The 26,815-nt window shown below is 42.2% G+C and overlaps 2 protein-coding genes across 2 annotated transcripts in view; one reads left to right on the top strand and one right to left on the bottom strand.

Annotated features, from left to right (window-relative positions):
• The window catches only part of LOC311600663 (PRAME family member 12-like), a 300,082-nt gene that overhangs the window by 95,307 nt on the left and 177,960 nt on the right, over positions 1 to 26,815 (bottom strand). The window lies entirely within an intron of this gene.
• Positions 1 to 26,815, top strand: part of LOC311599999 (leptin receptor-like) — a 58,056-nt gene that overhangs the window by 11,308 nt on the left and 19,933 nt on the right. The window contains exons 5-9 of the mRNA XM_084786180.1: positions 13,572 to 13,777; positions 17,718 to 17,860; positions 19,466 to 19,610; positions 25,426 to 25,716; positions 25,871 to 25,988. Coding sequence (XP_084642306.1) covers positions 13,572 to 13,777; positions 17,718 to 17,860; positions 19,466 to 19,610; positions 25,426 to 25,716; positions 25,871 to 25,988 — 903 coding nt within the window. The remainder of the gene's footprint in view (positions 1 to 13,571; positions 13,778 to 17,717; positions 17,861 to 19,465; positions 19,611 to 25,425; positions 25,717 to 25,870; positions 25,989 to 26,815) is intronic.

Below are 26,815 nucleotides of genomic sequence, written 5' to 3'. Positions count from 1 at the left end.
GGGCATTCTTATTCAAACAACTATACCATCCATGCTAAACTAATAGCTACAGCTAGACTCTGGGAGAGAAGGAATCCTTCTCTTTACTTGGTACCCATTGGTGAACTCACCATGCTCTAATGGACAGTTTCAAAGCCATGATCACTCTGGTGGTCCTGGTTAGTGTCGGCGGGCCACAACACAAACGAAAATGACATGAATTCTTTGGGTTTATTCCAGGTGTTTTGAAAGGCATGTGCTTATGACTAAGCACAGGGGTCCCACCTTTAGTTTAGAAGGCAGGTGGTGAAGTGACCCCTCCTCTTAGAACACAGCAGAAGCTCCAGAGCCAAGAATCCAAAGTCCAACAGGAGATCCTGGGGATAAAGGGAAGAACAGATGTTTGTGATGCCTCTAGATTGTGCCTTATTTACTTACTGGCTTTACCAAAAATGTGTACTTTGTCAAGTGGAATTTATTTCCTTTTCTATTCACCTGAATGGCCACGTGAGTTATTATGTACATTCAGCTCTTCTGTGGTCATCAGTGGCTAAAATGATTGGTATGGCAATTCCTTTGGTATGTGTCATTCTATCTGTATGAAAGGAGAATTATATTTTTTAAGTGATTGGATTAAAAGTCCTAGGCTTGAGAAATTTACAGCTATAATTTAGGTAAAGTGTAGCTGATTTCTCAGAGTCATGCTCAGAGTCAAGGGGGACCACTGATTTGACAATCAACTCTAACTCTAAATACGAACACTTAGTCTACTCTCTAATATGTTTGTTCTTAGCTCTTCCTTCCCACTTGTCAGAGGGAAATGTTTATACTGTCTCTCTTACACATTTAAAACTCTTGGTAAGTCATTGTGAGCCTTGGCAACGGTCTTTGTTCCTGTTAGCCCAACATGCACAAATCATTAAATACAATCTCCACACGCATATACTTAAGGAAAGATATCAGAAGATCATCTCAGTTGGTGCAGGAAAGGCCTTTGACAAAGTTCACCATCTTTTGATGTTGAAAGCTTTGAAGAAATCAGAAATAGAACAAAAATACCTGAACATAAGGACCATCTATGACAGACCTCTCTCTCCCCTCTCCCTTCCTCCCTCCCTCCCTCCCCCTTCTCTCTGTCCCTGTGTGTGTGTGTGTTTATAGTATTTATATGTGTGTTGGTAGCTCTTGAGTTTAGAGATGGTATCATTAAAGGAGAAAAACATATCTTAAGGGAGGCAGAAAGTATTACAATGAAACAGGTAATTGGAAAGTGATGATAACAAACCCAGGTAGAGAGAGAAGCAGCTGCAGGAAGAGGAGCAGTATGGAAGAGCTGCAGGGAGAGGGGGCAGTTAAGAGCAGCTGCAGGAGGAGGGGATGTTAGGAGCAGCTGCAGGGAGAGGGGGAGTTAGGAGCAGCTGAAGGGAGAGGGGGCAATTAGGAGCAGCTACAGGGAGAGATGCAGTTAGGAGCAGCTGCAGGGAGAGGGGCAGTTAGGAGCAGCTGCAAGGAGAGGTGCAGTTAGAAGTAGCTGCAGCAGAGGGGCAGTTAAGAGCAGCTGCAGGAAGATGTGCAGTTAGGAGCAGCTGCAGGAGAGGAGCAGTTAGGAGCAGCTGCAGGGAGAGATGCAGTTAGAAGCAGCTGCAGGAGAGAGGCAGTTAGGAGCAGCTGCAGGGAGAGGAGCAGTTAGAAGCAGCTGCAGGGAAAGGGGGCAGTTAGGAGCAGCTGCAGGGAGAGGGGGCAGTTAGGAGCAGGAAGTGTGAAGTGTCAAATATAAAGAGTTACAACCTTCAATTCTGTGGTAGACTATCTGTTCACCAAGACCTTGGAGCCTGCACACATCTGCAAAGGGAGAGTGCTGCAGAGCTGCAGCTGCACACAACTGCATGGGGAGAGTCCTGCTGAGTTGCAGGTGCACATACCTGCACGGGGAGAGTGCTGCAGAACTGCAGCTGCACACACTTGCACAGGGAGAGGGCTGCAGAGCTGCAGCTGCACACACTTGCACGGGGAGAGGGCTGCCAAGCTGCAGTTGCCCCTCCACACAGGTGCTCCCAGTGACACTCTTCCCCTCTGCGCTCTGTTTAATGTAAATAATGAAACAAGAGCCAGTGCAGGCCCAGTTGTGCTTCTTCCACACAGCCAAGTTAACCATTTAACACATGCAGAAGTTTTAAAACTTTTAGAACTACTATATTTTTATCTCCATGCTTGCCTTTATTTTTACGTAATAATTGTAAAGAGAGAGTACCGAAAGGATGAATTTGACTAAGCCCTTGCACCTAGCATAAATTGACTCATCAGATACATGGGGGAAAATCATAATTAGATTCTAGTTTATTTTCCACTTTTGGGAGGTTAGATTGGGAACTAGCTAACCAAATCATAATCTGTCAGATTACACAAGCAGCTGGGTGTGCTGCTTAGATTTTGTCAATTTGACACAAGTCTGGATGTGCTGGTGAAGAGGGCCTCCTCTCAGCTGAGGGTTGGCTCCATCAGGCTGCCCTGTGCACGTGTCTGCGGATCATGCTCTTGACTGCTGATTGCTCTGGGCAGGTGGGCTGTTAAGCAGCGGTCCTCTGAGCTTTCTGCTCCAAGCTCCTGAAGCAGCATTCCTCCAGGATGGACTGTAACTTCTGAGTCAAACAAATAATTTCTCCCACAAGCTGTTTTTGGTCAGCTCTTTTCTTTTTTAAATCACAGCAATAGAAAAGCATGGGGAGAGTGCTCTTGCCTCAATGGAAACTGCTTCCAAAGGGCACATGGTTACACACACTCCCTCCTCCCTCCCTCTGGCTCCCCCTTCTGTACCCCACCCCTCCCACTAGGCCTATATCTAGCTGTTAGGGCATTGACTCTCACCCTTGCTTGCTCAGCATACCAAGGGCAGTTACTGCCTATGGCATAATCTGCCAGGATTTCCAGAACTTCAGCTTGGGTCTTATTCCATGAGTGCTCCATCCAGAGCCATCCTACTGGCAGTGAGGGAGCACTGTAAAGTAGTCAAGCCAATAGAAATTTTGTGAGTTTTCTTTTCTTTGTCTAGATTTTAAAAATTAATTTTAGTGCTCGGTCATGAAGTTGTGGTTGTATTCATGGGTGGGAAGCTCTCTGCTTTTTTTTTATTTTGTTTTGTTTTGTTTTTTTGTCAGTAGGGGATGTCTGCTTCTGCGGTGTTTATGCCCAGGAAGGTAATTTTTACTGACAGGCTGGAGGATTGGGAGCCAGAGAGAATATAGGTTGTGTTATTTCCAGATACTGATTCTAGGCTGTTAGCTGCTGTGGAGTGTCATTCCAGAAACCAACACTTTGGAGACTACTTTGACACCTCTGAATGATTTGATAATGCCCTTACGCACAATGCTTTATGCATCACGGCTCTATGGCTTAGTTTACTGATTCAGAAGTGTTGAGACTTGCTTTAAAATAGTAATTAAAGATATTATTTTATCTTAAGGAAATCACCTTTTTGACCCATGAAAATTCACAAGAGAAATCTTCCAAAGTGTGGAAAAAAGTGTATTTTTCCAGGAGCTAAAATCTGATGTTTAGAAAAGATTTAAAAATCTATAAATATGTCCCCAAAGAAAAAGTGTTGTTTGAGTTCAGATATTAAAGATTGTATGAGAAACTGAAGGGGAGGTACTCTAAGAAACATGATATTCTAGACTGTTTAAACATTTATATTAGATCAGAAAGGAAGACTTTCTTTCTTTTGTAAGGTCCCTACTGTGTGCCCCACTTTCTGAGCTGAGTGTGGGTGACCATAAATTTCCCCTTTGTTGTATGACAAGATTTTTCCTGGGGAGAAACACACATGACTATTCAATCCAGATAACGAACCATGACACACCAAAGTAAGGATACCACCAAGTCCATCTTGCTGAACCAATGACTTCATTGGGATTACTTACAGGGATGTGGATGCAAGGTTACTGACATGAGAAGAAATAAGTCAAAGACAGCTACATCACCAAAGGCCACCCCAGCATGGGTGACAGCTCATGGAAGCTGGGGACCTGGAACACACTGCTCACCTGCAGGCAGCTGAACAGACTAGCTGAGTTTCCTAGTGGTTCACTTGATGTAAACCCTTTTCAGTCAGCGTGGGTGATTTCTGCTTATTGTTTACTCAGTGAGGGAGGGTCCTAATGAGTCTAGTCAGGTTTGGGGGCTTCCTGAAGCTATTTGAGTTGTTTGCCTTTTGGTTTAAAGAACTTCCCCGCAGGATGAAATGCTTCAATTTGGTGGAAATACCCTTCATTGTAAAGCTAAAGTGTACTTGAGATACCAAAAAATGCTATGGCCAAGCTTGAAAGTGTGGTCATGTAATAAAGAGGACAGGACACATAAAGCAAGCAGTGTCCGGCACAAATTAACAGTGGGCAGGAGACACTGAAGAGCATCTGCCAGTATCCAAGATGCAGACAGCAGAGCTGGAAGGCTGAAGGCTGAGGGTGGTTGAACTGGGAATCCAGCGAACCAGGGGATGAGGGTCCAAGGCAGGGGAGAAAAAGCTGCTTGCCAAGTCATGCTGGGGAGGGTGGACCTTCCTGGCTTTAAAGGCTGATTCCTTTTTTTCACTCATCCATTTCTTTTCAGCATTTGGTAGTTTCAAAATCCATGTACATGACCTTCAGTGGCTTGGATGGTTTCACTGCACTTGTTGATCCCACATAATTTACTATTGTCATGTACGTTCTCCTGACGCCGTCATCACTTATAAACCTGCTCTTCATATACACTCAGTGTGAGGAATTCATTCTACACTTTAACTAGCTCTCCCCTCAGCCATGCTAATCCCATTCCCCTGTGACTTCAGAAATGATCCTCCATGAGTCTTGGCTTCTCTATCTTGACGTACTTAGTCTCTTCTTTGTGACCTCCCTTCTTCGGCCCTTTCTTCATGAGACACCCAAGTCCTTTGGTGAGTTCTCTCCTGGCAGGCTGATCCACTGGACATATTCAGCCCTTAATGTGCTTGTGTCCAGTATTAACAGACACAGTGTTAAGTCAGCCCTGTTTATCTCCTTCTCTACCAGGAAGTGCCTGACCCCAGATAACCCACAGGGATGACGGGGAGGTTCTGGAGGTTGCTTAACCACAGACAAGCAGACATATTTTTCAAGTTACCTAGGGTCACTAGCCTTTCCTTACCTCACTGGCCTACCACAGTTTGTTCTAAAAGCTCAGTTTCTCCTGTGACTTTGCCCAGAAGCCATTTCTTGACTAATATTTCTGGAGTGACTAGATGCTACATAATTCCTATGTCCTCATGTGTGAGACTAGACACATTGTAGTCAGCTGGTAAGCCAATGAGGCTGGAGCTTTCGCTCATGACGTTGGACTCTGTTTCCTATTCCACTGGTAACATTAGAAAGAAAAGCCCCTCTTTAGAATTTAAATTGCTCCATGAAAATGTGGACGTATCTGGGTTCTTTGGAGGCCTGCTAAGGCAAAGCTTCTTCTTCTTGTTCAAAAGAACAGATTCTAGGACCCACTACCCTTCTCCTTAGAGAACGGGAGGCCCCCTATGGGTACTAACCCACCCCAGCAATGGGGGAGAGTGGTGTGAGGATGGGACTGGGAGGAGAAGAGGAGTGGGCTTCGAACAGGCTGTACAGTGATTAAATAGATAAACAATTAAACAAAGAACAGATTCTAAAGCCAGATGTAGCGGTGCGTGATTTTAATCCCATCATTTGTGAGACAGAGAAAAGTGGATCTTTGAGTTTGAGTCCAGCCTGGTCTACAGAGTGAGTTTCAGGGCTACACAAAGAAACCCTGTGTCAAAAAAAACCAATCAGGCAGGGTGCAGTGGCATGGGCCTGTAATCCCAGCACATGGAGAGGCAGAGGCAGAGGCAGAGGCAGAGGCAGAGGCAGAGGCAGAGACAGAGACAGAGGCAGAGGCAGAGGCAGAGGCAGATGGATATCTGTGAGTTCAGAGCCAGCTGTTCTATAAAGCAAGTCCAGGACAGCCAAGGCTACATAGAGAAACCCTGTCCCAACAAAGCTCCAATCCAAACCAAAACAACAGAATCAAAATTTGACTTCTGGCCCTGGGGAGACCTGGTCTTTTTTTTAATGTAGGTGTTATTATTATTTTTATTATTATTCTTTTTTTACATATACGTTTATATTATTACACATATATACAATCAATTACCTACAGCAAGAAGAACTAAAAAATGATCAGGTATTACATAAGTGTTACATTCATAGTGTTTTGGCTATTTGTACTTGGCAACCTTGAAAACAACTTTCCTATCTTGGTGCGCCTCAAATTCTGAATGTAAATCAATATCTATCATATTTCACCTTTATCAACTTAAAACATCTATCTAGATCTAAAAACATCTTCAGCCCTAAACCATTAAGCTTAATTGGAAAACTGAGCTACCTGGTCTTCAACACCATCAAAGATTTGAGAAGAAATAAAATTAATTACCTGAGTAGACAGAAAGTGCAGGTTATCCATTTCCAAAGTGAGAAAATGACAGAGATAGTTTGCTGGCTGAACAGTCATCCACAACTCTCTCTAACATTAAGATGGCACCGGCGTTAAAGGTTAGGCTCACAACCAGAATTATGAGAGACCTGCTCTTTTAAACTATCTCTGTTTAAGGGTTAATCTAGCTGTCCTGTCAGTCAGTGGGCCAGTCCATTCTCTCATTTTCATCTTGCCAGAAACCCTTTTCACCTGGAGATTTGCTGAGTGGAGGGGTACACTAATATTTCCTGAGTTGAGGGGTGCACTAATTAGCCTCTTAGTGGGATAGTCTATTCTGCCCAGAAGCCCTTTTCCCACACAGTGATTTATGGAGCCACTGCCATGTGGTCTGTTCATCTCTCTGGAGTTACTCAGAACATCACAGTGTTTCCTTTTCTTTCTACTTCGAATACTGGCCAGAGTCTAAGTGTGCTTTGTCTGGCATTCTTGACTTTCCTGATAGGTCTCAAGCCCTGGGCAAATGACTAACTGAAGTGTCCATTACCATATCAAAGTGCACCTGGCAACCAGTTCTCCAGGCATCACTCAATCCTCACCTCTTACAGGGTATGGCTGGTATACCCTGTCCCACATGCTAAACTTCTTCTCCGGGGATTTAATGCTCTTCCCCCAGCTGCCTTTCCTCATATAATCCATCCATTTTTGGTTACCTGGATTTTTTTGTTCTACCCTTTACTTTCTTGGCCAGTCTTTTGGATCAGGCCACCGTTCTTGTTTGGAAGCAACCCTCCCATTTTACATCTTCATTTTTTATTTTTATTTTATTTTATTTTATTTTTTATTTTTTGGCATCTTCTTAAGAAAGACGTTCCATCCTTGTCCCGAGTTTCCCCTGGCAGACTGTTTCACTGCACAGATTCACCCCTCGCTGTGCTCATATCCAATATTGATGTAAGTCAGTGCTATTTCTTTCCCTCTCTATGAGGAGGTGCCTGACCCCCGATTACCCACAGAGGTAACAGGAAGGCTCTGGGAGGAAACCTCTCTTTGAGGTACTTGGTCTCAACTCCTCTCCTTACATGTCTGAGCCCAGTCTGGTCATGCCCACTCTCCACTTTGCAAAATGTCCCTGCCTCTGATTGTGCTCATCCTTTTATCTATAATAAACCCTTTCCTCCATCCTGCCTAGATAGCATTCAGCATTGTCACTGGTGTCCCAGAGAGTGGTCTAAAGAGACCCAGAGTTGTCTACACCCTTGTCACTGAGAAAACAGAGATAGGTGGATGCCTATGCCTCCCAACCAAATCTACCAGATTGTTGGTGCCCATACAATTTAAAGTGCCCTAAAATCTATGTTTTGATGTCACCTCGGGGACTTCATTTTTGTCAATGTCTTATATTCCTGGGTTGTTGGTTTCTCACTTTGCTGGTAGACACATTATAATAACTGCAACATGCAACTTAAATCTCTCTGATCATGCATTTCCACCAAACTATACCCCATCCACTGCACCTTTAAAAACAATGTTTTAGACTGGCCGAATACCGTTTTCTCTTCAAGAGTTAATATAAAACACAAAAAAGATGACTCAGAAAATAAAAGAGCTTGAGACATTTCTGTCATAGACAAGTAGGAAGCTGTGAATTGCGGGAAGTTACTCTTTTGATATTGGGAGAAAGTGGAATAGGCCTTCGATTCCTGAGAGAGGGAAACAAAGCAGGCTCTGAATTGCCCTACCTGTGTAGGGTGGGAGAAATTTCCAGAATGCAGTACAGGGCTGGGGAACATTCATCATGCCCGGAAATGCCGCTGAATTAAGACGACAAAGAGAGGAATGTAGAGAGTATGAGGGAGCTCAGACTCATGGGAAAAGTTCTTGAATCCAGAACATGGTCAGAAAATTTTCAATGTGTTCACCTTGACACCTGAGTTGAGTATCAGCCTCCTCAGGATACCAGGTAAGAAAAGCTTGTAGAAGAGAAGGCTAATTATCAAGGGCTATAATCTAGATAATGCATGGACGATGGTCTTCATCAGCTTCTCTCCCTCCCTTCTTCTTCCCTTCCCTCTTCTTCCCTCCCTTCTTCTCCCTCCCTTTTTCACACCCTCCCTTCTCACCCTCCCTTCTTCAATTTTATGGGTGTAACCATTTACCACTGTTTTGTCCTTACACTGACTAGTCTGTGCTTGCCTGGTGAGAGCCAGTTCAAGTTGGCTCTTGGGTCCTGTTATGTTTCCATCCCTTTTTACTATCTTTTTTTGAGAACTCTCTTTTTCCAGCATTACAGGGTGCTCCTGTCGTCTTCTTCCTACACTAGAAGTGGCCGTGTAGAATTTTATTGGAAATGGTAGTTATGAAACTCCATCTGGAGGCTTCTTTAGTTGGTCAGATGGCATTGCTTCTAACCATCCAGATGACAGAGGCAGTTAGTCAGTTATACATGTGTATACAAGTCTGTATGGTTGTACATCTTTATATGCACACATAGCCATAGTGACTGACTGAATCTGTGTTCACACCAATGCCCCCCACTCCCACCCTCAACCCACAGCCCAAGAAAAGAGTTCTCTGTCTTGGTTGTGTCTGTTTCTGGTTGGCCTAAAACTCACCCTGTAGACCAGGCTGGCACCTCCATCTGTCTCTGACTCCCAAGAGCTGGAATTAAAGGCATGTGCTACCACACCTGGCTGCTTTTTTTTCCCCATGGCCTCTCTGTCTTTGTATCTGACTCTGTCTCTCCCTCTCCCCTCCCTCCCTTTCTCTTTCTCTCTCTTCCCCTCCCCATCTCCTTCCCTCCATGTTCTTCCTTAGTATCAAGAAGCTTAGTTCTCTTTCCTATAATAGGAAAATATATCGATTATTTGCTTAGTCATAGTGCGCACACAAGTTTGGGAATGGTGAGCATGTATCATTGTGAAACAGAAAAATCACAGAGCACATAATTGTCTATGTCCATTTAGTCTACTAAGGCTAAAGGTTACATAGTCAAAATATTGTGGTCCAAAGCTAGTGTGGCTCGTCCCTCCCCTCTGTGCTGTTATATCACTAATGAGAAATACTCAGATTCCTTTCTTTCTCTTTACGCTTTTCTTTTTCCTCCTTCCTCTTGTCCTTGTTGCTTTTCCATTTATTTGGACAGAGAACTTAGTATAGTACAACTCCCCTCCTAAGTAAGGTGTATCCCATCTAGGCTGATCCAGTGAGTCTCAGATACAGGTGTAGCATTTACATTTTTTTAATGGATGATGCTGGTCCCCCTTTATTTTGTGTGAAACAGCGAATTATAAACCTTGGGCTGTGGGAGGGGTTTTGAGGGTGAATGTGTTTGATTTGATGGGGCTGGGGGTGCTAGGGATACTTGATTTACATACAATTAGGCAGTCCTATCATAAGAGAGGGAACACAGTACTTAATTATCTTTTAGGTGGGGGAAGAACTCCAGGTACAATTAAAAGTCATTGGTTGAGAACTAAGACACCAAGACATCTTATTAGCATAGGGTGGGTATTGACAGCAATCCCTGGGTACTTACTGAGCAGGTGATCAGGTTCTATTGGGAGGAAGGGAGTCAAACCTGTTTTTTCCATTGGGGCTACATGGCACTCATCCATCAGAGGATGTAGGGGTTCAGGCTCTCCAGATCAGGCAGAGAAGAGAGAGTCCTGCTGACAGAAAGAGTCCGTCATTTTATACTGAGCTCTGAGGCTATCTGGAAATGCCAGACATAGACCTTAACAACAGGGTTTCCCAACATTTCCTTCTGTTTAATTTTTGAAGGAGGGGTTTCATCCTAGCCATGTGCTTCTGTGCTAGAGACTATTTGGTACTGAACCAGAACCTGACTGGTAGTGACCTCAGTGATATTGCTCACTTCCCATTTTAAAAATTGGATGAAGCAGGGTGCAAGAATCAGAACAAACACAGCATTATCAGATAGCTAATAAAGGGCAGGGATCAGGAATATACAGGTTTGCTGAGCCAACTTAACTGCTCAGTAGGTGACATTCCAAGGGTAAGTCTGCACATAAGTTTTTTGAGGGTATTATCAATGGTTTCCAATAACGTCTGATACACCTACATAGACAAAGCTTTTTTCTCAATACTTTGCAGGTCTCCACATGTATGGCAGTCGTTAGGCCTATATCTCCTGTTTTGGAGCAGGACTTGGCAAGAGAGTTTATCTGCCTCTGGAGGAATCTAAGGCTGTTAGCTGTGGATGTCCTCACCAGATAGAACTCATCTAGGAGGTCCCCAGTCAGGTGTGTCTGTCCAGTGGCTACTGTTGTTGTCTGGCAGATGCATGGGGGCTGCATGTCCAAGGAGGGACCGCTCATCTCTCTAGGCACCTCCCCCCCACCATTTTTTTGCACTAACTGGAGATTCTATTGCCCCATGCTGTGGTGCCACTGTTGTTCGAAGTCCCCTCCGCTGCTGCTGGGCAGGAAATGAAAGTGCAAGAGCCAGTTTCTCTGGCAGAAAAGGGTGAAGTACCGAATGGACTCTGAGGCTGGCAGGAAGGAGGGCCTGGCCTTACAGCCTTCAGAGAGGAAGGGAGCCCTTCCTTCCCCAGAATAAATGGTGATTCTCAGATGGTCGTGGTGAAATAGATGATGCTGGCCTCTCAACGTTTGTATTTATAAAAGACACCAAATCCATGACTTTAGACCTGCTGAATTTTTCAAATGAGGTCTATCATCTTTGATTTTGTTATTAGCAAGGTATAGTTTTGTGGAAGCATATTTCCAGCTCATTGTCACTTCAATTAGTCAATTGGCAAAGCTAATGTGGGTAGAGTTCCTCTTTAAAGGATGTACACTAGGGTATGCTGTCAGCTTCCCTGAGTCAGGACTTCAGGAGCCACACTTTGGTAGTATTCTCATATTAATATAGCCTAGGCCTGGCTTAGAGAGTGCTAATGGTTTTATAGAGATTTTTCTGGGAATAAAAAGAGTGTATCAAAAGTCAGAGGACTGAATGTACCTTCTATGAACCACGTGTGCTTGTTAACAATGAATTTTAAGTTCTAAATACTTAGGTCTCCAATGAGAAAATTTTGCTCAAGGTTAAGTTTGCAAAGAAGCCAAATTTAAAACCAATTTGACAAATGTTCTCTCATTATTATGTACTTTTACATAAATTTTGTTCATATACATAAGAATTAAATAGTAGCAGTGTGTGTGTGTGTGTGTGTGTGTAGGTCAGACTACAACCTGGAGTGTCAGCCCTCACATCCCATCTTGTTTGGAGGCAGGGTTTCCTAATTGTTGCTAACACATTAGGTTAGCCATCCCGAGCGCTTCTGGGGATTCTCCTGTTCCTGCTTCCCTTTTGTAGTAAGAGAATCGGAATCACACTCAGCATTTATGTGGGTTCTTTGAATTCAGAATAAGTTCCTCATAATTATGTAGCAAGCACTTACCTGCTGAGCCATCTCCTCAGCCCCTCCCTCCTCCTCCTTGTTCTTGTCCTTGTCCTCCTCTCTTCTTCTTTTTCACACTATATTTAATTTTTATGTATATGAACAGGCTTTTTTTTTTTCATTTGAAAGCAAGTAAGAATTAATTAGATAGTAGCAAGTCATATTTGGTTCTACTTTCTCCTTGCCCTATCAGAAATTCTGCTGCTCTTGGCAAACGTTGTCCTATGGAAGGGATGGCTTATTTTGCACAAATTGGCAATTCTAAACGCTGGCTTCCTGTGAGGTGACCTTCTATGGCTAGGATGCAGAGAACAAATCTCACTACACGGGCCAAGTTGTTTGACAGTGTTTTTCAGCTCTTAATCCTGAATTATTTTGTCTATTTCTTCTGTTAATTATTAGAGGAAAGTTAGACTTTTCACTAGTAATTGTGAATTAACCTATTTCTGGCCATTACTGGGAACATACACATTATGTACTTTTAGTGACCTCCTCCACAATCTTTCTTTGTTATGAATGACTTTCTCTACCTTGGTAAATAGTTATTGTGCTGAATTCAACTTTATTGACATAAGAATAGCCATTCACCTTTATTTTGATTTATTTTGAAATAGCATATCTTTTTCTAACCATCTCCTTCACTAAATTAGAGTTTTAGTGCTAAAATTGAGTTCTTATGAGAGGTTTATAATTTGGTGCTACTTTCTGCACAGTTTGCTACTGACTGCCTTATGAATGGAACATTTAGATCATTTGCATTTCATGCTGCCAACTCTGTTGTCAAGGCTCCTGCCTCTTTTCTAATATTTCTTGTCCTTTTCCTCCCAGTTTTTAAAAGACAAGCTTTTTCTGTGTAGCTATGGCTGTCCTGGGACGAGCTCTGTAGACCAGGCTGGCCTCACACTGAGAGATCTGCCTGCCTCTGCCTCCTAAGTGCTGGTGTTAAAGGTGTGTGCCACCACACAATTGTATTTCTCCATTATTTTAGATTATTTTTATTCTTTCATTTAATCAACTATGTTGGCTGTTAGCTTTATCTACATGACTTTGTATTTTAGTGGCTTTTCAATTATGACATGTCTTCAAATCTAAGTGACTCTGTAATACTTTGTATGTCATATGAAACTTCAGTTGTATACTTCCAGCTCTCCCAAGCTTGGTGCTGGTACTTAATACTTTAGTTCAGTCTATGCCATACCCTGTAAATGTGTGGTTGCCGTTTTTGCTTTAATTAGCCAATAAATAATTATCCTCGAAGTTCAACTTCACTCCTTTGTGTGACACCAAATTTCAGGCTTCTTTTATTTATTTATTTTTTGTCCAAAACCTTCCTTTAGAATTTTTATAATTTTATTTATTTATTTTTGCATCCAAAACCTTCCTTCAGCATTTTTATAATGTAGCTCTGAAGATGACTCTTTGTCTGACAAAAAAAATAAATAAGCCTTTATTTCATATTTGTTTTAAAGGATATTTTCACTGTGGGTGCTATCTCAGGGATGTGGCTTTCTTTCTTGTTAATGCCTTTCTGACCCTCTGGCTTGACAGTTAATCTGATCTAACTCTAATGTTTGTTTGTTTGTTTGTTTGTTTGTTTGTTTGTTTGTTTTTTCAGGTAGAGTCCGTCCTGAAGCTGGATTTGATGTCCTGCTTTCAAAACCTGTCCAGTACTTCCACACCCATCCTCACATTTTGTTCTTATATTTAAATACAGGCCTGACATCATAGATGACTTGCTTTTGGCCCCCCTGCAAGACAGCTTTCAGACTGTGCAGTGCAACTGCAGCCTCCGGGAATGTGAGTGCCGTGTGCCGGTACCAAGAGCCAGACTCAACTACTCCCTCGTGATGTGTTTGGAAATCATATCTGCGGGTGTGACTTTCCAGTCTCCCCTAATGGCAGTGCAGCCCATGCTTATTGGTAAGTTGCACTTCAGAAAGACAGTGACCCTGAAAAAAAATCAGCCACAGAAAGGGGTTGAGAGGTTCCTATGGACCAAGGGTTTTCATCACTTACACCACTTTGGTCAATACTGAAAAGATGGAAAGTGTACTACTATAGGCAGCTTCTCAAGTGTGCTCATAGTAGAAACTGCCTCTAAGGTTAGCACTTAAATGGTCTTCTGAAGCAGCAGCTGTGGCTTCTCTGAGTCTTGGATTTAGTGAATGGATGTGTATTAATTAATAACCATCTCAGATAACCATTTCTGAAAACTATTAAAATAATTTTTGACTGAATTCATTCTTCTAATAAGCTGATCTTAAAGTCATGTGTACAGAGACTATCATCAGGGTTGGAAACAGTGCGAGGAACAGGGGAGAGTTCCTACTCAGACAGCAGGGCTGGTGTAGTGAGCAGAGTCAGCAACAGACCAATAAACAGTCAATCCATCCCCTGCACAGCTTGAGGATAAGACAGTCTCACATGGGTGGAAAACCTAATTTTCTTATTGCTAGGATCCTCAAGCCTCCTTTGACAAGTTTAAATATTCAGGTCATAACTGTGATAACACAGATGGGTATTAAGGGACTTTCTCAGTAGTATATATACATGGGTGTACATTGCGTTCAATGGCATGCTACTCAGCAGCTTTGTATATTTTTAAATTTAAATTTTCTCAGTTGGTAACAGGCTACTCTTCATGTGTGTGCGTGTGTGTGGGCAGGTGCATGTGGAGGCCGAAGGTCAATGTTAGGCTTCTTCCCTTATTGCGCTTCCTTGTTTTATTTTATTTCATTGTGAGAGGGTGCCTCGGTGAGTCTGTAGCTCACCAATTTGGCAAGACTATCTGGCCAGTGAGCTCCAGGACCCCTCCTGTCTGGGTCCCTTGAGTACTCAGACTGTGGGCACACACCACCACGCCTTGGTGATATGTAGGTGCTGGGGCTCCAGACTTACGTGGCAGGCATTTTACCAGCTGGGTTATCTCCCTACCCTCTCAGCAGCTCTCCACGTTTGCCTTTGATTCATGGGTCTTGATGTGACTGAGTACACTTTTCCTTTTATCTGTCACAGTTTTCCACACAGTTCCAAACATTGCTTCTTTTTACAAGACTTAAGCTGTTACTTTTGAACCCTTGTTTAGTATTTTATTTTAAGATTAAGTCTTTCATGTAATTTGCTCTCTAGAGACACAGGTGTGGATTTTTCCAACATAATGATAACAATACTCAAGCAATTCAATTGTGAAATCACTGTCAACAGGGAAAAATAATGAAACATTTATTTGACATCATATTTTTATCTGTTCAAAACTGGTTCTACCTGGTAAATTTACAAAGCATTTAGATCACTATTCCATTGAATTTGTTTTCCAAGTAGTGTAGTTAATTTATATGTATTCGGAAATTCCTAATTCTGTCCTAAGGCAGAGATAATTTTAGAAAAAATATCAAAAAGTTTTCCTCGGCCATTCTGAAACTCACCCTGCAGACCAGGCTGGCCTCAAACTCAAAGATCTGTCTGCCTCTGTCTCTCTGAAGTGCTGGCACTAAAGGTGTGCACAACCAATGCCCAGCAAAAATGTCTTATATTTGAACTTGACGTACCCCCAATTTTTAAGTGTTGTAAAAGAATTAAGACATATCATGTAGCAGTACTTATTTGGGGAATTGCTATTTCTGTTATCATGGCCAAAGATCTCTTTATTATTAACTAAGTGAAAAGGAGGTATGCATGTAAAAACGTCAAAGTAAAAAATGTTTCAAGCAAGACCACATTCCCTGTGCTGAAGACAAAAATCTCTGTGATGAGATGAGGAACCGGAGGATGTCTCTATGCATGGAGTCAATGAACTAGGACTCATAAGAGATTAGCTCAGAGTTACTAAGGGACAGAGGGCATCAAGGCCAGGGTTCCTGAGTTTGGATTTTATTCCAATCAAATGGAAACTTTCGATTGAGGGTCTGATCGGATCAGACATACCATATGATCACACCTGTGTGTTCAAATTTTACTCTACCTCATAAAGAATGAATTTATTAGGGGGTGAAGAAGAGGTGAGTTGGTAGGAGGAAGAGCCTGGATAGGAGGCTGAAGGGATTTGCCAGCCAGGGTAGGGTTATAGCAATAAAGATATGTGGAACTGGTGAATTTGCTTGTAGGATCTGAAGGACTGAGAGAAATGGACCCTTCAGTTTGCCCCTAAAAATTCCAACGATGGGTATTAGGTGGAAATGCAGCAATAAGGCCACTTTTGTGTTTGAGATGACTCTTAGAATCCTATGAGGTGTTGAATAGACAGTTGGCTGTAAGACTCCAAAGTTCAGGGGAGATAAATATTTGGGAGTTGTCATTATATGGATTCTATGAGATGACCCAGTAAGAATTCAGGAGAAAAAGAAACCTAACAGATATTAGTACGGGTGAAGGAGGCTGTGTTGTCTTAGAAACTGTGTATATAGGGTGTATATAGCTGTATGGTATGCTGTGCTGAGAGGCAGACTAAACTTAATTGGAAAATGCCATCAGATTTGCTTCAGAGTAGTAGTCTTGATCGGAGCAGACTTTGTGATTGCTAAGGAAGAGCTGACCAACGTAGGTTGGGTAGCTGAGTGGTCTGGGTGGAAGGCAAGTCTCCCCAGCTCTTCTGAAGATGTTTCTCCAATAGAGTGGGTGAGTGGCAGCAAGTGCTGAGCTGGGCATAGGGGAGCCAGGGAAACATTTTAAGATATATTTTAGTATGGCTTTCTAGGAAATGTGAAACAGCCTGCAATTATATATAATTTTGCTATTATTTGGTGCATTTATTTTTAAGTTTTTGCATTTTTTTGGTCCTGGGAACACAATAAAATTTCGATATATTCTATTTGCTAATTTTAACAACTCAAGAATATGAGAATGGAGACTGGAGAGATGGCTTAGCTCCTGAAGCACTAACAGACGACCCAGGTTTGGTTCCATGCACCCACATGGCTGCTCACAACTGCTTGTAACTCTCATTCTTGGGGGTTCCAACATCACTTTCTGTTTTTATAGGGCACATGAATGTACACACAGACATACATGTAAATAAAAATAAAGTAAGTTTTATAACAGTCAAAGCATGAATTTGTAATAAGCCTTGTGAACATATTCTACTGTAATATGATTTTTAATGGCTGCCTAAGTTTTCTCTATGGCACGAATCACAATTTATTAAAATAATCTTTACCTGTAAGATGTTTAAATGGTTTCTTTACATATTTAAAATGTTTTCTTATTGGTTGAAGTAATAAAGTACTTACATATATTAATGCTAATAAACATATGAACATTTAACCCAGGAATCATTCACTTAGTTAAAAATCTCTATTAAGCTAGAAAACCCCTCCCCTATACCTATAGACTGGCAGGCACTTCTGATGGTGCATTTATTGCCTGGTAATGTTTGTTCTGAGTGGAATAGGTGTGTTTGGACTGATATTTTATGTGAATTAGTATGCTGATTCTTGCCCAGCTCTGTGCACTTTCTGCAGTGTTCTGCACACTGCTGTTGTCCTCATGAGCAGCAGAGGCAAGCACAGTGTCCAGACCTAGGCAGAGAGTGCAAGTAAGTCTGAAAATCATCAGGCAAAGTAAAGTTAGGCAAACTTTGTAGAGAAGAAAATCACATTTATCAAGATCTTCTCATTTACTGGTTTATAGTCTTTGCCACATAAAGGAGAGAAGTGAAGACAGGGGTTTGCTGTGGTGAATACAGTAAAAGAGGGACAATTGAACATGCATGTCTGCCTAAGCTCTGTAATTAGCCCTAGAATGTGGGAAGTTTTTAAGTATTTGAAAGGCAAGATATGCTGACAATTCATTTCAACTTCATTTTACTCAGATATGATTACCCTAAAAATTGCCTGACTTAAATGTCTTTTTCTTCCCCCTTAAGTGAAGCCTGATCCACCATTGGGTTTGTGCATGGAAATCACAGATGATGGTAATTTAAAGATTTCTTGGAGCAGCCCAACAGTGGCACCATTTCCACTTCAATATCAAGTGAAATATTCAGAGAATTCTACAGTTAGAAGAGAGGTAAGTATATTTTGGTAAAGAAAAATTGAGAAGCAATTAAAGATTCCCAAGTCTCATAGAAATTACCCTTGCCTGCTAAATATGCCTGTGCTTCTTAGAGTAGAAGGGATTTTATAGAATATTACATAGTGAGATAATTTATACATTAAGGAAGTGGGTTATAAGTTTTTGACATAGGATTTCTCTGTGTAGTCCTGGCTGTCTTGGAACTTGCTCTGCAGACTAGCCTGTCCTCAAACTCAGAGCTCTGCCTTCCTCTGCCTCTGGATTGCTGGGATTAAAAGTGTATACGCCACTGCCTGGCTGGTTATCAGATTTTAACTTACAATTATACCAGTTTTCATTGGTAGACTGCTGGTTGACAGTGCAGCCTTCTTCGCTGCTCAGTGTGCTAGCACTCCATGTATGCATTTGTGTCATGGAATCGGTCAGCATCCTCCTCTGCTGAAATGCTTTGTGAGCACCTCCTTGTTGCTAGGTGCTGGCATACATGCAGTGAGATGCCTTGGGATCATAGAGCAGGGCAAGAGGATGAGGAAGGAACGGCACAGCAAGTGGAGGCTGGGGCAGGCCTCATGGGGGCATGGCACTGGGTCAAGGATTTGAAGGAGACCGCTGTGTAGGTGTCTGGGGGACTGGGTGACAAGCAGGTGGACCAGCAATGCAGGGGCCTGTATGGCAGAGGCGGAGTGAATACAACTGTGGCAGTGGATGGTAACAGAGACAGGGCTGGAGAGGGAAGAGGAGGTCATGAGTGGCCTGTGGAGTCGCATGAAAACCTCCATGGCAAATAGGAAGCCTAAGCACTACATCATTTTTCCAAGGTAAAAACCAATCTTTTTAGAGCCATGTTACTTTTCTAAGGTCTTATTAGTTTGGGAGTCCTTAGTGTCAGGTGTATCCATACAGAGTTAAGGCTACTGTGAGGTGCTTTCTCATTAGTAAATTGGAGATCACGGGACTGTAAGTATGGAGGTCCTGATATTGTCTATTGTATACCTTATGCTTTTCATGGTTTTTAACCTATGACTCGTTTCTTCCCCTCACCATCTTGAACAGACCAGGGAGTTCCATTGAAGCACACTATTAGAAAACTCAGTGTGCTGCACGAATTTTTTTTCGCAGGGTTTGGCCTCATGTCTTCCACTCTGGTTTATAAGCAGTGTGTCGACTCTTGCCCTGTTCATCATCAGGGTCAGGACCTTAGTATCACTGCTGTCCCTCTTCTGCGTAGCTTTCCTTTGGGACCCTACAGTCTTCTCTACACCTCTGCACGTTTTTTTTTTTACCAGATGTGTAACAGACGGCAAAGTGGCTACTTAAACATCCTAAAGACCATATAGACATGATAACATGTAGACATCAGTTAGTATTTATCAGTTATAACAGTTTTTTGTTTGATCTACAGTTGCTGTAAAATTTCACTGATAGATGCACAGCATTTATTTTTGATGTTGTCACTGATTTCTGGTTTAATTCTGTAACCAGGCAATTCATCTCTAAGATTATAACACTTTGAGACTTGCTGAGGCTTTCATGGTATCTGTTTTGGCAATCATTCCACATCAACTTGATGCTCTAATGTTTCAACATGGCGTTTCACAGGCTGCTGAAATCGTCTCAGCTGCATCTCTGGAGGTACACAACGTGCTTCCTGGATCTTCATACCAGGTCCAGGTGAGAAGCAAGAGACTGGGTGGCTCAGGAATCTGGAGTGACTGGAGTTCACCTCAAGTCTTTACCATACAAGGTAGGCCTTGCAGAAGTCACTCTTGGAAATATTTTCCCAGACCTTGCCTTCCTTGCCACTGATATATCAGGATCATCTTCAAATATTAAAAATTAATATCTAAGTATTAATATTTAAATATTAAAATTGTATTTAAAATTCTCTTTGAAGACATGGTCTACATCAGTTTAGGCAGACTGTGGACTGACATTCTTCCTGCCTCAAGCCTCTTGAGTGCTGGGATTAAAGACATGTCTTGTGCCTGTGCCCAGCTACATTTTAATTAAATCTTGAACAGGATAATTTGTTCATGAAAATTACATCTGAGTTCCTATGTATGTGCTTCCAAAGCACCCTTTTATTGATTTTTTTAATATGAAAAAAAGGAAATAGTATTCTGGAACATGTGGCAAGAAGAAGATAAGTTTGAAACAGCCTTGGGTACATAGTCAAACACTTCAAAAAGATACAACGTTAACTTGAAATTTCAACTTTAGAAACGTAGACATATGATTATGTTCTTAATTCTTTAATTTACATTTCGAAGCCAAGTGTATTCATCATATGATATTAGATATTAAATGCTTACTTTTAGAGGTGTGCATATGTGCGAGCATGTATGCATGTGTGTGTGCAAGTGTGCACATGTGTGTGCATGAGCGCGCGTGCATGTGTGAACTTGCAGAGGCCATAGGTTGAATTTGGCCATCTTCCTCCATCTTTTTTGAACATACTTTTTGAGATAGGGTCTCTTTTTGTTCCTGCAGCTTGCTGAGTCAGCTGGATTAGCTGACTAGGCCAGCCTGTAGAACTTCCTGTCTCTCCTCTTCAGTGCTAAGATCCATTTTCTGTACTCTGCATGTTATGTGGTGCTGGGCTCCAGAGCATGTGTTCTCAGGCTTGTGCATCAAGCTCTTCACTTAGTGGGCCATCTCACCAGCTCTCTCTATTTTTTATTAGCTATAATTAATACAGAAAGATGGTACAGAGAACTCACAGGCTACACAATCTCATAAGTTTGCATTACAGGGGGAAACAAACACCCTAGTGTTTTGCTGCATGCATTCCTGGGGAGGGTAGAACTCTAATTTCTGGTGTAGGACATTGATTCATGAAGAGAGGCATGTACATCAGTGTTTCTTGATCAGGGGACAGGCTGGTTGATGGGCCCATGAGTGGTCTCAGACCAGGTAGAGGATCTCTAGTTCCTGGAGGTGGGGTTACAGCTGGGGATCGCCCTGTCCTGGTGAGTACTTGGGCTCCAGCAATGCGGGAAGTAGCAGGAACAGCAGGGACTGCTTCAGTGGGTGTTTCTTCCTTTCGCAGTCACTACCTGCTGGGGTGGACTCCTAGCTCCTTATACTGGGCTGGGTAATCAAGCAAGGGCCCAGGGACCTAGGAACATCAGTTTCCCTCCTAGCCCCAGGACCTGTTGTAGTGCCATCAAATAGCACTGGCGTAATGCTAGTGTCTTTAGAGGGTGGTTCCTTCCTGAAGGTGGGCACCATGTTTTCCCTGGAAGGGGGAAAACTGTAGGCTTATCTTTCTCTTTACCCTCATACTCTAGTTGTTTTGATTTTTTTCATTTGATCTCTGGAGTTTGTATTCATGTCAAAAATCTTGCTGGTGTATCTGAAGATCCAGGCATCTTGCAGGAGCTGTCATTCTGTAGTTCATGTGCAGCAACATCTTTTGACTGTTTCCTGCAGACACGTTTGCTTTCCGCAGTATCTGCTGTCCAGAATAATTTTTTTATTTTATCCATACAGCAGGTTTTCCTAGCTTGGTGGAAGCTTTTCACATGGTGGGTGGGGGTGGGTCTTGCTCTTTTCTTGGAATCAGCTACTTTGATGTGCATAACTGCTTCAACAACCTGTTGGTATCAGCTAAGAAAGTCCAGCTTATGTCTACCTGGAAGTCCAGCCCAGAGCTGGTTACTGCAGAAAACAGTGTAGGTACAACGGACACTCTTGGGCACTCACTGAGGCTATTTTACATTTGACGTACACTTCCACTTGGGCCCACGTGACTCAGCAATCGTTTTCAGGTGTGAGTGACCCCTGGGCTTTCTGTTTGTCTGCAGTGACTCATAGACCTGCGTGTCAGGCAACCGTCCTCCTTTCCTTTCTGCCAACTTTCAATGTTATTTTTAACATCAGAGAAATTGCAGTTTAGCCACAGGTTTCCCAGAGAGGTGAGAGGCAGTGCTTCCCAGAGCCCAAGGATCTTGTCCAGTTTCCAACCCTGCCACAGCTGAGTTGTGAAATCACTTAACTGTCAGTTTGGTTCTGCTTGTTCAGTCTTACTCGGGCTGGTTGTGGTAACACAGAAATAGCAATGTAAGACAGCGTGGGTGCAGTCAGTCCATTCCATTCAACAACTCTCCTTATTGATTACTTATTATTTTAGAAGTGTTAATTAGTCAGAAAGCAGTCTGTTTTGTAGAAGTGTTGGTTTTGAGTCTACCAGGTCACACAGGGAGCATCATCATGATTTCTTTGGAGAGGTTCTTCACCTTTCTGTGCCTCAGTTCCCTTGTTTGTAAGATCGGGATGTGCGTATGACTAGTGGGAAATAATACAGCGAAGTGCTTGTGACAGCACCTGACTCTTGACAAACGTGCAGCGAATATCAAGCACTATCTTAGTTTCAACACTAATTGCTTGGCGCAAAGTGCGATTCTGAGACAGGTCAAGCTGGAAGTCTCAGGGACATGGCATGAAGACTATAGACAACGATCTTACATCTTTATTCCTCAAGTGACTTTCTACTGTCACCGTGCGTGTAATAGGATGCTGATAACTCATGTCTTGAACTTCTGGGTCGTTTCCTAGGGGAAGCTGCATCTTCCTTCAGCAGCTCTTACTGATTAGATATGTCCTATGAGTCACATCGGGGAGTGGGGTGGGGTGGGATAAAGCACAGTATCCCAGGTGGAGGCATTCTATGTGGTCCTGTGGGGTCAGGTGACAAGGGAAGCTGTGCAAAGCAAAGGTAGCCACGCCCACCTACACTGAAAATCTCTTTATTAACTATTAGGCAATGTGTTTACTTTCCCTGGAAAGCTCTTTCTTTCTGTTCTTGTTGTTGTTTTAAAATGTAAAACCTCTCCTTCGTTAAAAAAAAAAAAGAGAGGCAGTGCTAAAAGAATAAGTGTCATTTTTCAATGTTTTCTAGGATTTAAGGCTGAATGGGAATGCTTTTCTAGAATAGTAATTATTAGCAGCATTCTTACAGTATTTAAGTTCATAAAAGTATGACTTTGTGGCAAGATGGATATGTTTCCTTTCCAGTTCTGCTTCTCTTTACAATGTATGTCAATATCTGAGAGTTTAGATTTGCTTAGGTTTTCAACTCCAGCTCATGTATTGCATTCTTGTATAAGTGGTCAGATAACATAATGAAGCACACACATGCACACAACTTTGTCAGTCTGTTAGCTTGTTCAACAGTCAGTCAGATGACTTAACAACTAGGCTTTTATATATCACTCAAATATATCGCTAAGCTTCAGACATCCCAAACAGAAAAACATGGGGGAAAAAAGTGTGAGTAAATAGCTACCATCCAGTCAAAATTCCCACAAAAATCAATCTTAAAATATGAAAATTTTTATTTTGGCTTTAATCTTGACCCGATTGCTTTGAAACTATGACACCATAGTCTGCAGGAGAGATCTGTTCAGCTCATAGCTGCCCCAAAGCAAACAGTGATGCAGAAGGAGCCTGAGTCCCCGTCCTTATCCTGGGCATGCTCCCAAGGATCCAACACTTTCAGATGGACTCTCCCTCATGGAGGCTTCACAGATCCTAGAAGTGTGTGATGCTCCCCCAGCTTTCAGCTTTTGAGCTTTTGGAGGCTTTTATGGTCTTGACCATAATACGGCCTCACAATCTTGAATGGCTTAGCTGCTTCTGAGGGCTACTAGGTGAGGATTAAGAAAAAAATCATCACATAAGAACAAAACTCAGATGCTTGCAGTGAGGACAAAGACTTATCCACTTAAGAAGCTCCCACAAGTATTTCTGTTTACAGTACCATCTGTGCTGATGAAATCTGTGTGAGCAGGCTCCACGTATTTTCTTTCTTTCTTTCTTTCTTTCTTTCTTTCTTTCTTTCTTTCTTTCTTTCTTTTATTTAAGATTAATTTATTATGCATACAGTGCTCTGCCTGCATGTACACCTGCAGGCCAGAAGAGGGCATCAGATCACATTATAGATGGTTATGAACCACCATGTGGTTGCTGGGAATTGAACTCAGGACCTCTGGAAGAGCAGTAAGTGCTCTTAACCTCTGAGCCATTTCCTCAGCACCATGTTTTCTTCAGAGAAGAATCAGCAGCCGCCCTGGATTGAAAGGATGTATTAAATAAACACAGTTTAGGTAAAGCTACCCGAACTTTGTAGATTGTCACATTTAAAGTATTTCTTTGTGCAGAGGAGTGCTGTATTTGCATTATGCCTGTAGCACAAGACAGGGCATCAGTTCCCATTACAGGTGGTTATGGTTGCAGGGAATTGAACATAGGACTTATGGAAGAGCAGCCGGTACTCTTAATCACTGACCCATCTCTCCAGCCACGAGATGGTCACTTTTTATTTTTGTTTTAAAGCTTAGATTTAAGCATTTAACCAGGCAGAAACCCTATACATTCTAACTTTAGTTCTCGATTAAGCCTCACTAGATGCATTTGATGTTAAACTGAAACATCTTGAAGTTTTACAAGTAATCTGTTAACGAAGAGCCTCAATTACAAACGTCAATCTGCATCTTTGTAGAAGGTAACTGTAACTCTGATGCTTGAGACAGTGAGTGGTGAGGCCATGTAGCTGGGCATCTCTCAGGTGTGTGACAGGTGCGGGTCAGCAGTGAGCTCCGTTCATGTGGACGCTGCATGTCCTTGAGGCTGGGATCACACTCACGCACGCCCATAGTCTAGTGCCCTAGCTGCTGCCCGTGATGTGGTGCTCAGTGCTACCCTATTCCTGTTTACCACAGTTATGGTTATTGCGCGTATCCGGTGTGAACAGTACATATAAAACCATTGCTGTAAATTCCGCATGATATTACAGAGAAAAACATTTACCTATTTCTTTACATGTTTATCAGAGTCTTTCATAACTGAAGAAAACAATACCTACCAAGCCCACTTTCTTCAATATTTTGTGCCATAGTTATCTGTGCTAAGAACCTACACTATGTTTCACCGATTCTCCTGAAATTTTAAAATTACATTTATTTTGCATGTTGAACATGATGCACATGTTCAGGTCATAGGACAACTTGTGGGAGTCAGTTCCATCATCCATCATGTCAGTCCTAGGGATTGAACTCAGGTCATCAGGCTTGTTGGCAAGCACCTTTACCTGCTGAGCCATCTCACTGCTCCCCCTTTATTTCTTTAACACTTATTTATTACTTCTTTGTGTGTGTGTGTGTGTGTGTGTGTGTGTGTGTGCGCGCGCGCGCGCGCGCGCCTGTGTGTGTGTGCGCGCGCGGGCGGATACATGCACATTCAGTTTTAATAGCCTAGGGGAAATAAATTATTGTGCAAGCATATGATAACTTCACTTAGTCCTGTTACCTGTCACTTGGAAAGAGACCATTGCTAAAACATAGTTGGAAGGAATAAACTCCACGTTGAGAAAGTATGCAGCTGAGAGCAGGGTTCCCAAGGCTCAGAGGGCTCTCCATAGCATCAGCCAGCTTCGCAGTGGACTTATTTAGTTTAGGCAGGGTAACTGGGAATGTGGGAACCTCTTTCCTGTCATATGGATAGCTCACGTGATGGTTTCTGTTTCCATCTGAATACCCACCTTTCTCTCTTTGTTACAGATGTCATGTACTTTCCACCCAAAATCCTGACAAGCGTGGGCTCGAATGCTTCCTTTCATTGCATCTACAAAGGTCCAAACCAAATTATTTCCTCAAAGCAGATAGTTTGGTGGATGAATCTGGCTGAGAAAATCCCTGAAACACAGTATAGCCTTGTGAATGACCATGTTAGCAAAGTTACGTTTTCCAACTTGAAAGCCACCCGACCTCGCGGGAAGTTTGCCTATGACGCAGTGTACTGCTGCAGTGAGCAGGAGTGCCACCACCGCTACGCTGAACTGTATGTGATCGGTAAGAATCCCAGGGCCTCGTTCATTCTGTCCCCTAAGGTCACTTGTCACCATGGACTGTGCTAGAGTCCTATTAAAGATGTAAGGAAAATGTTTTTTTTCATGATCTTTGGTGTTTTTACTTTATATTAATATTTTAATGTGTTTTTAAATAGATGTCAATATCAACATATCATGTGAAACTGATGGGTACTTAACTAAAATGACTTGCAGATGGTCACCCAGCACAATCCAATCACTCGTGGGAAGTACTGTGCAGTTGCGGTATCACAGGTATGCATTATATTGGTTTCTTTGTTTTTCCCGGCCCATGGCACAGTTACATTTTCTGTTAATAGATCACTACTGTAGAAATCTGGCACAATTTTCCCTCTGTGCAGTAGTTTGAATATAATTTGTTAGAAAAATTGTGAAGGGTTACATAAATTGTAATCTTTCAAAACATTCACACCCAAGGCTTTTTAAAAAATGTATTTTGTTTTAAAGTCATATTATGGTGTCTGCCAGGCAATTTCCTGGAATTGCCTTTTGACTCTTGTGTGACATGAAGGGAGGCAAGGGTATTATTTCATACACAAGTGTAGTTTGACTCAGAGAGCGGGCTCACGTTGGCTGCGCAGTATTTTAGGTTTCACATCCCTCAGCTAATGGTCAGTGTTTCAGAGAAAGGAGACAGAGGAGAAGATTCTACAAGATGTGATTGCTTTTTTTTTAGAATGAATGGAATTATGTTAGAAAGCATGAAGTCGTTAATAGAAGTAATTGGTTCTTTCAAGAGAATTTTGTGCTTACTTATTTTTATCCCTCTTTGTTTAAAAATAATTTAAGCCATCTCCATACTGTATTTCCCTTTTCTCTACATGTATGTCTTAACCATGTCTTGCTGGTGGGAAGGTACAAACATCCTTGTTTGTAAAGCCTCCCATGATAATTGTCTGGTGTGCTTACTGCACTATACTCTGTGCTCTGATATTTAAATCTGTATTGAAAATGTTCAGTTTGTACAAGGTGTCCATTTGTTCTCAAAATCTAAAATAACTCAAAAAATATCTCCCTCCTCTCAAACCCTGTTATCTGAACTCTGTGCTTCTTGTTCTGAG

The sequence above is a fragment of the Acomys minous genome, assembly GCF_964271855.1.
Source record: "Acomys minous genome assembly, chromosome: 6".
NCBI lineage: Eukaryota > Metazoa > Chordata > Mammalia > Rodentia > Muridae > Acomys > Acomys minous.
This window is presented reverse-complemented; position numbering and strand designations above follow the sequence as displayed.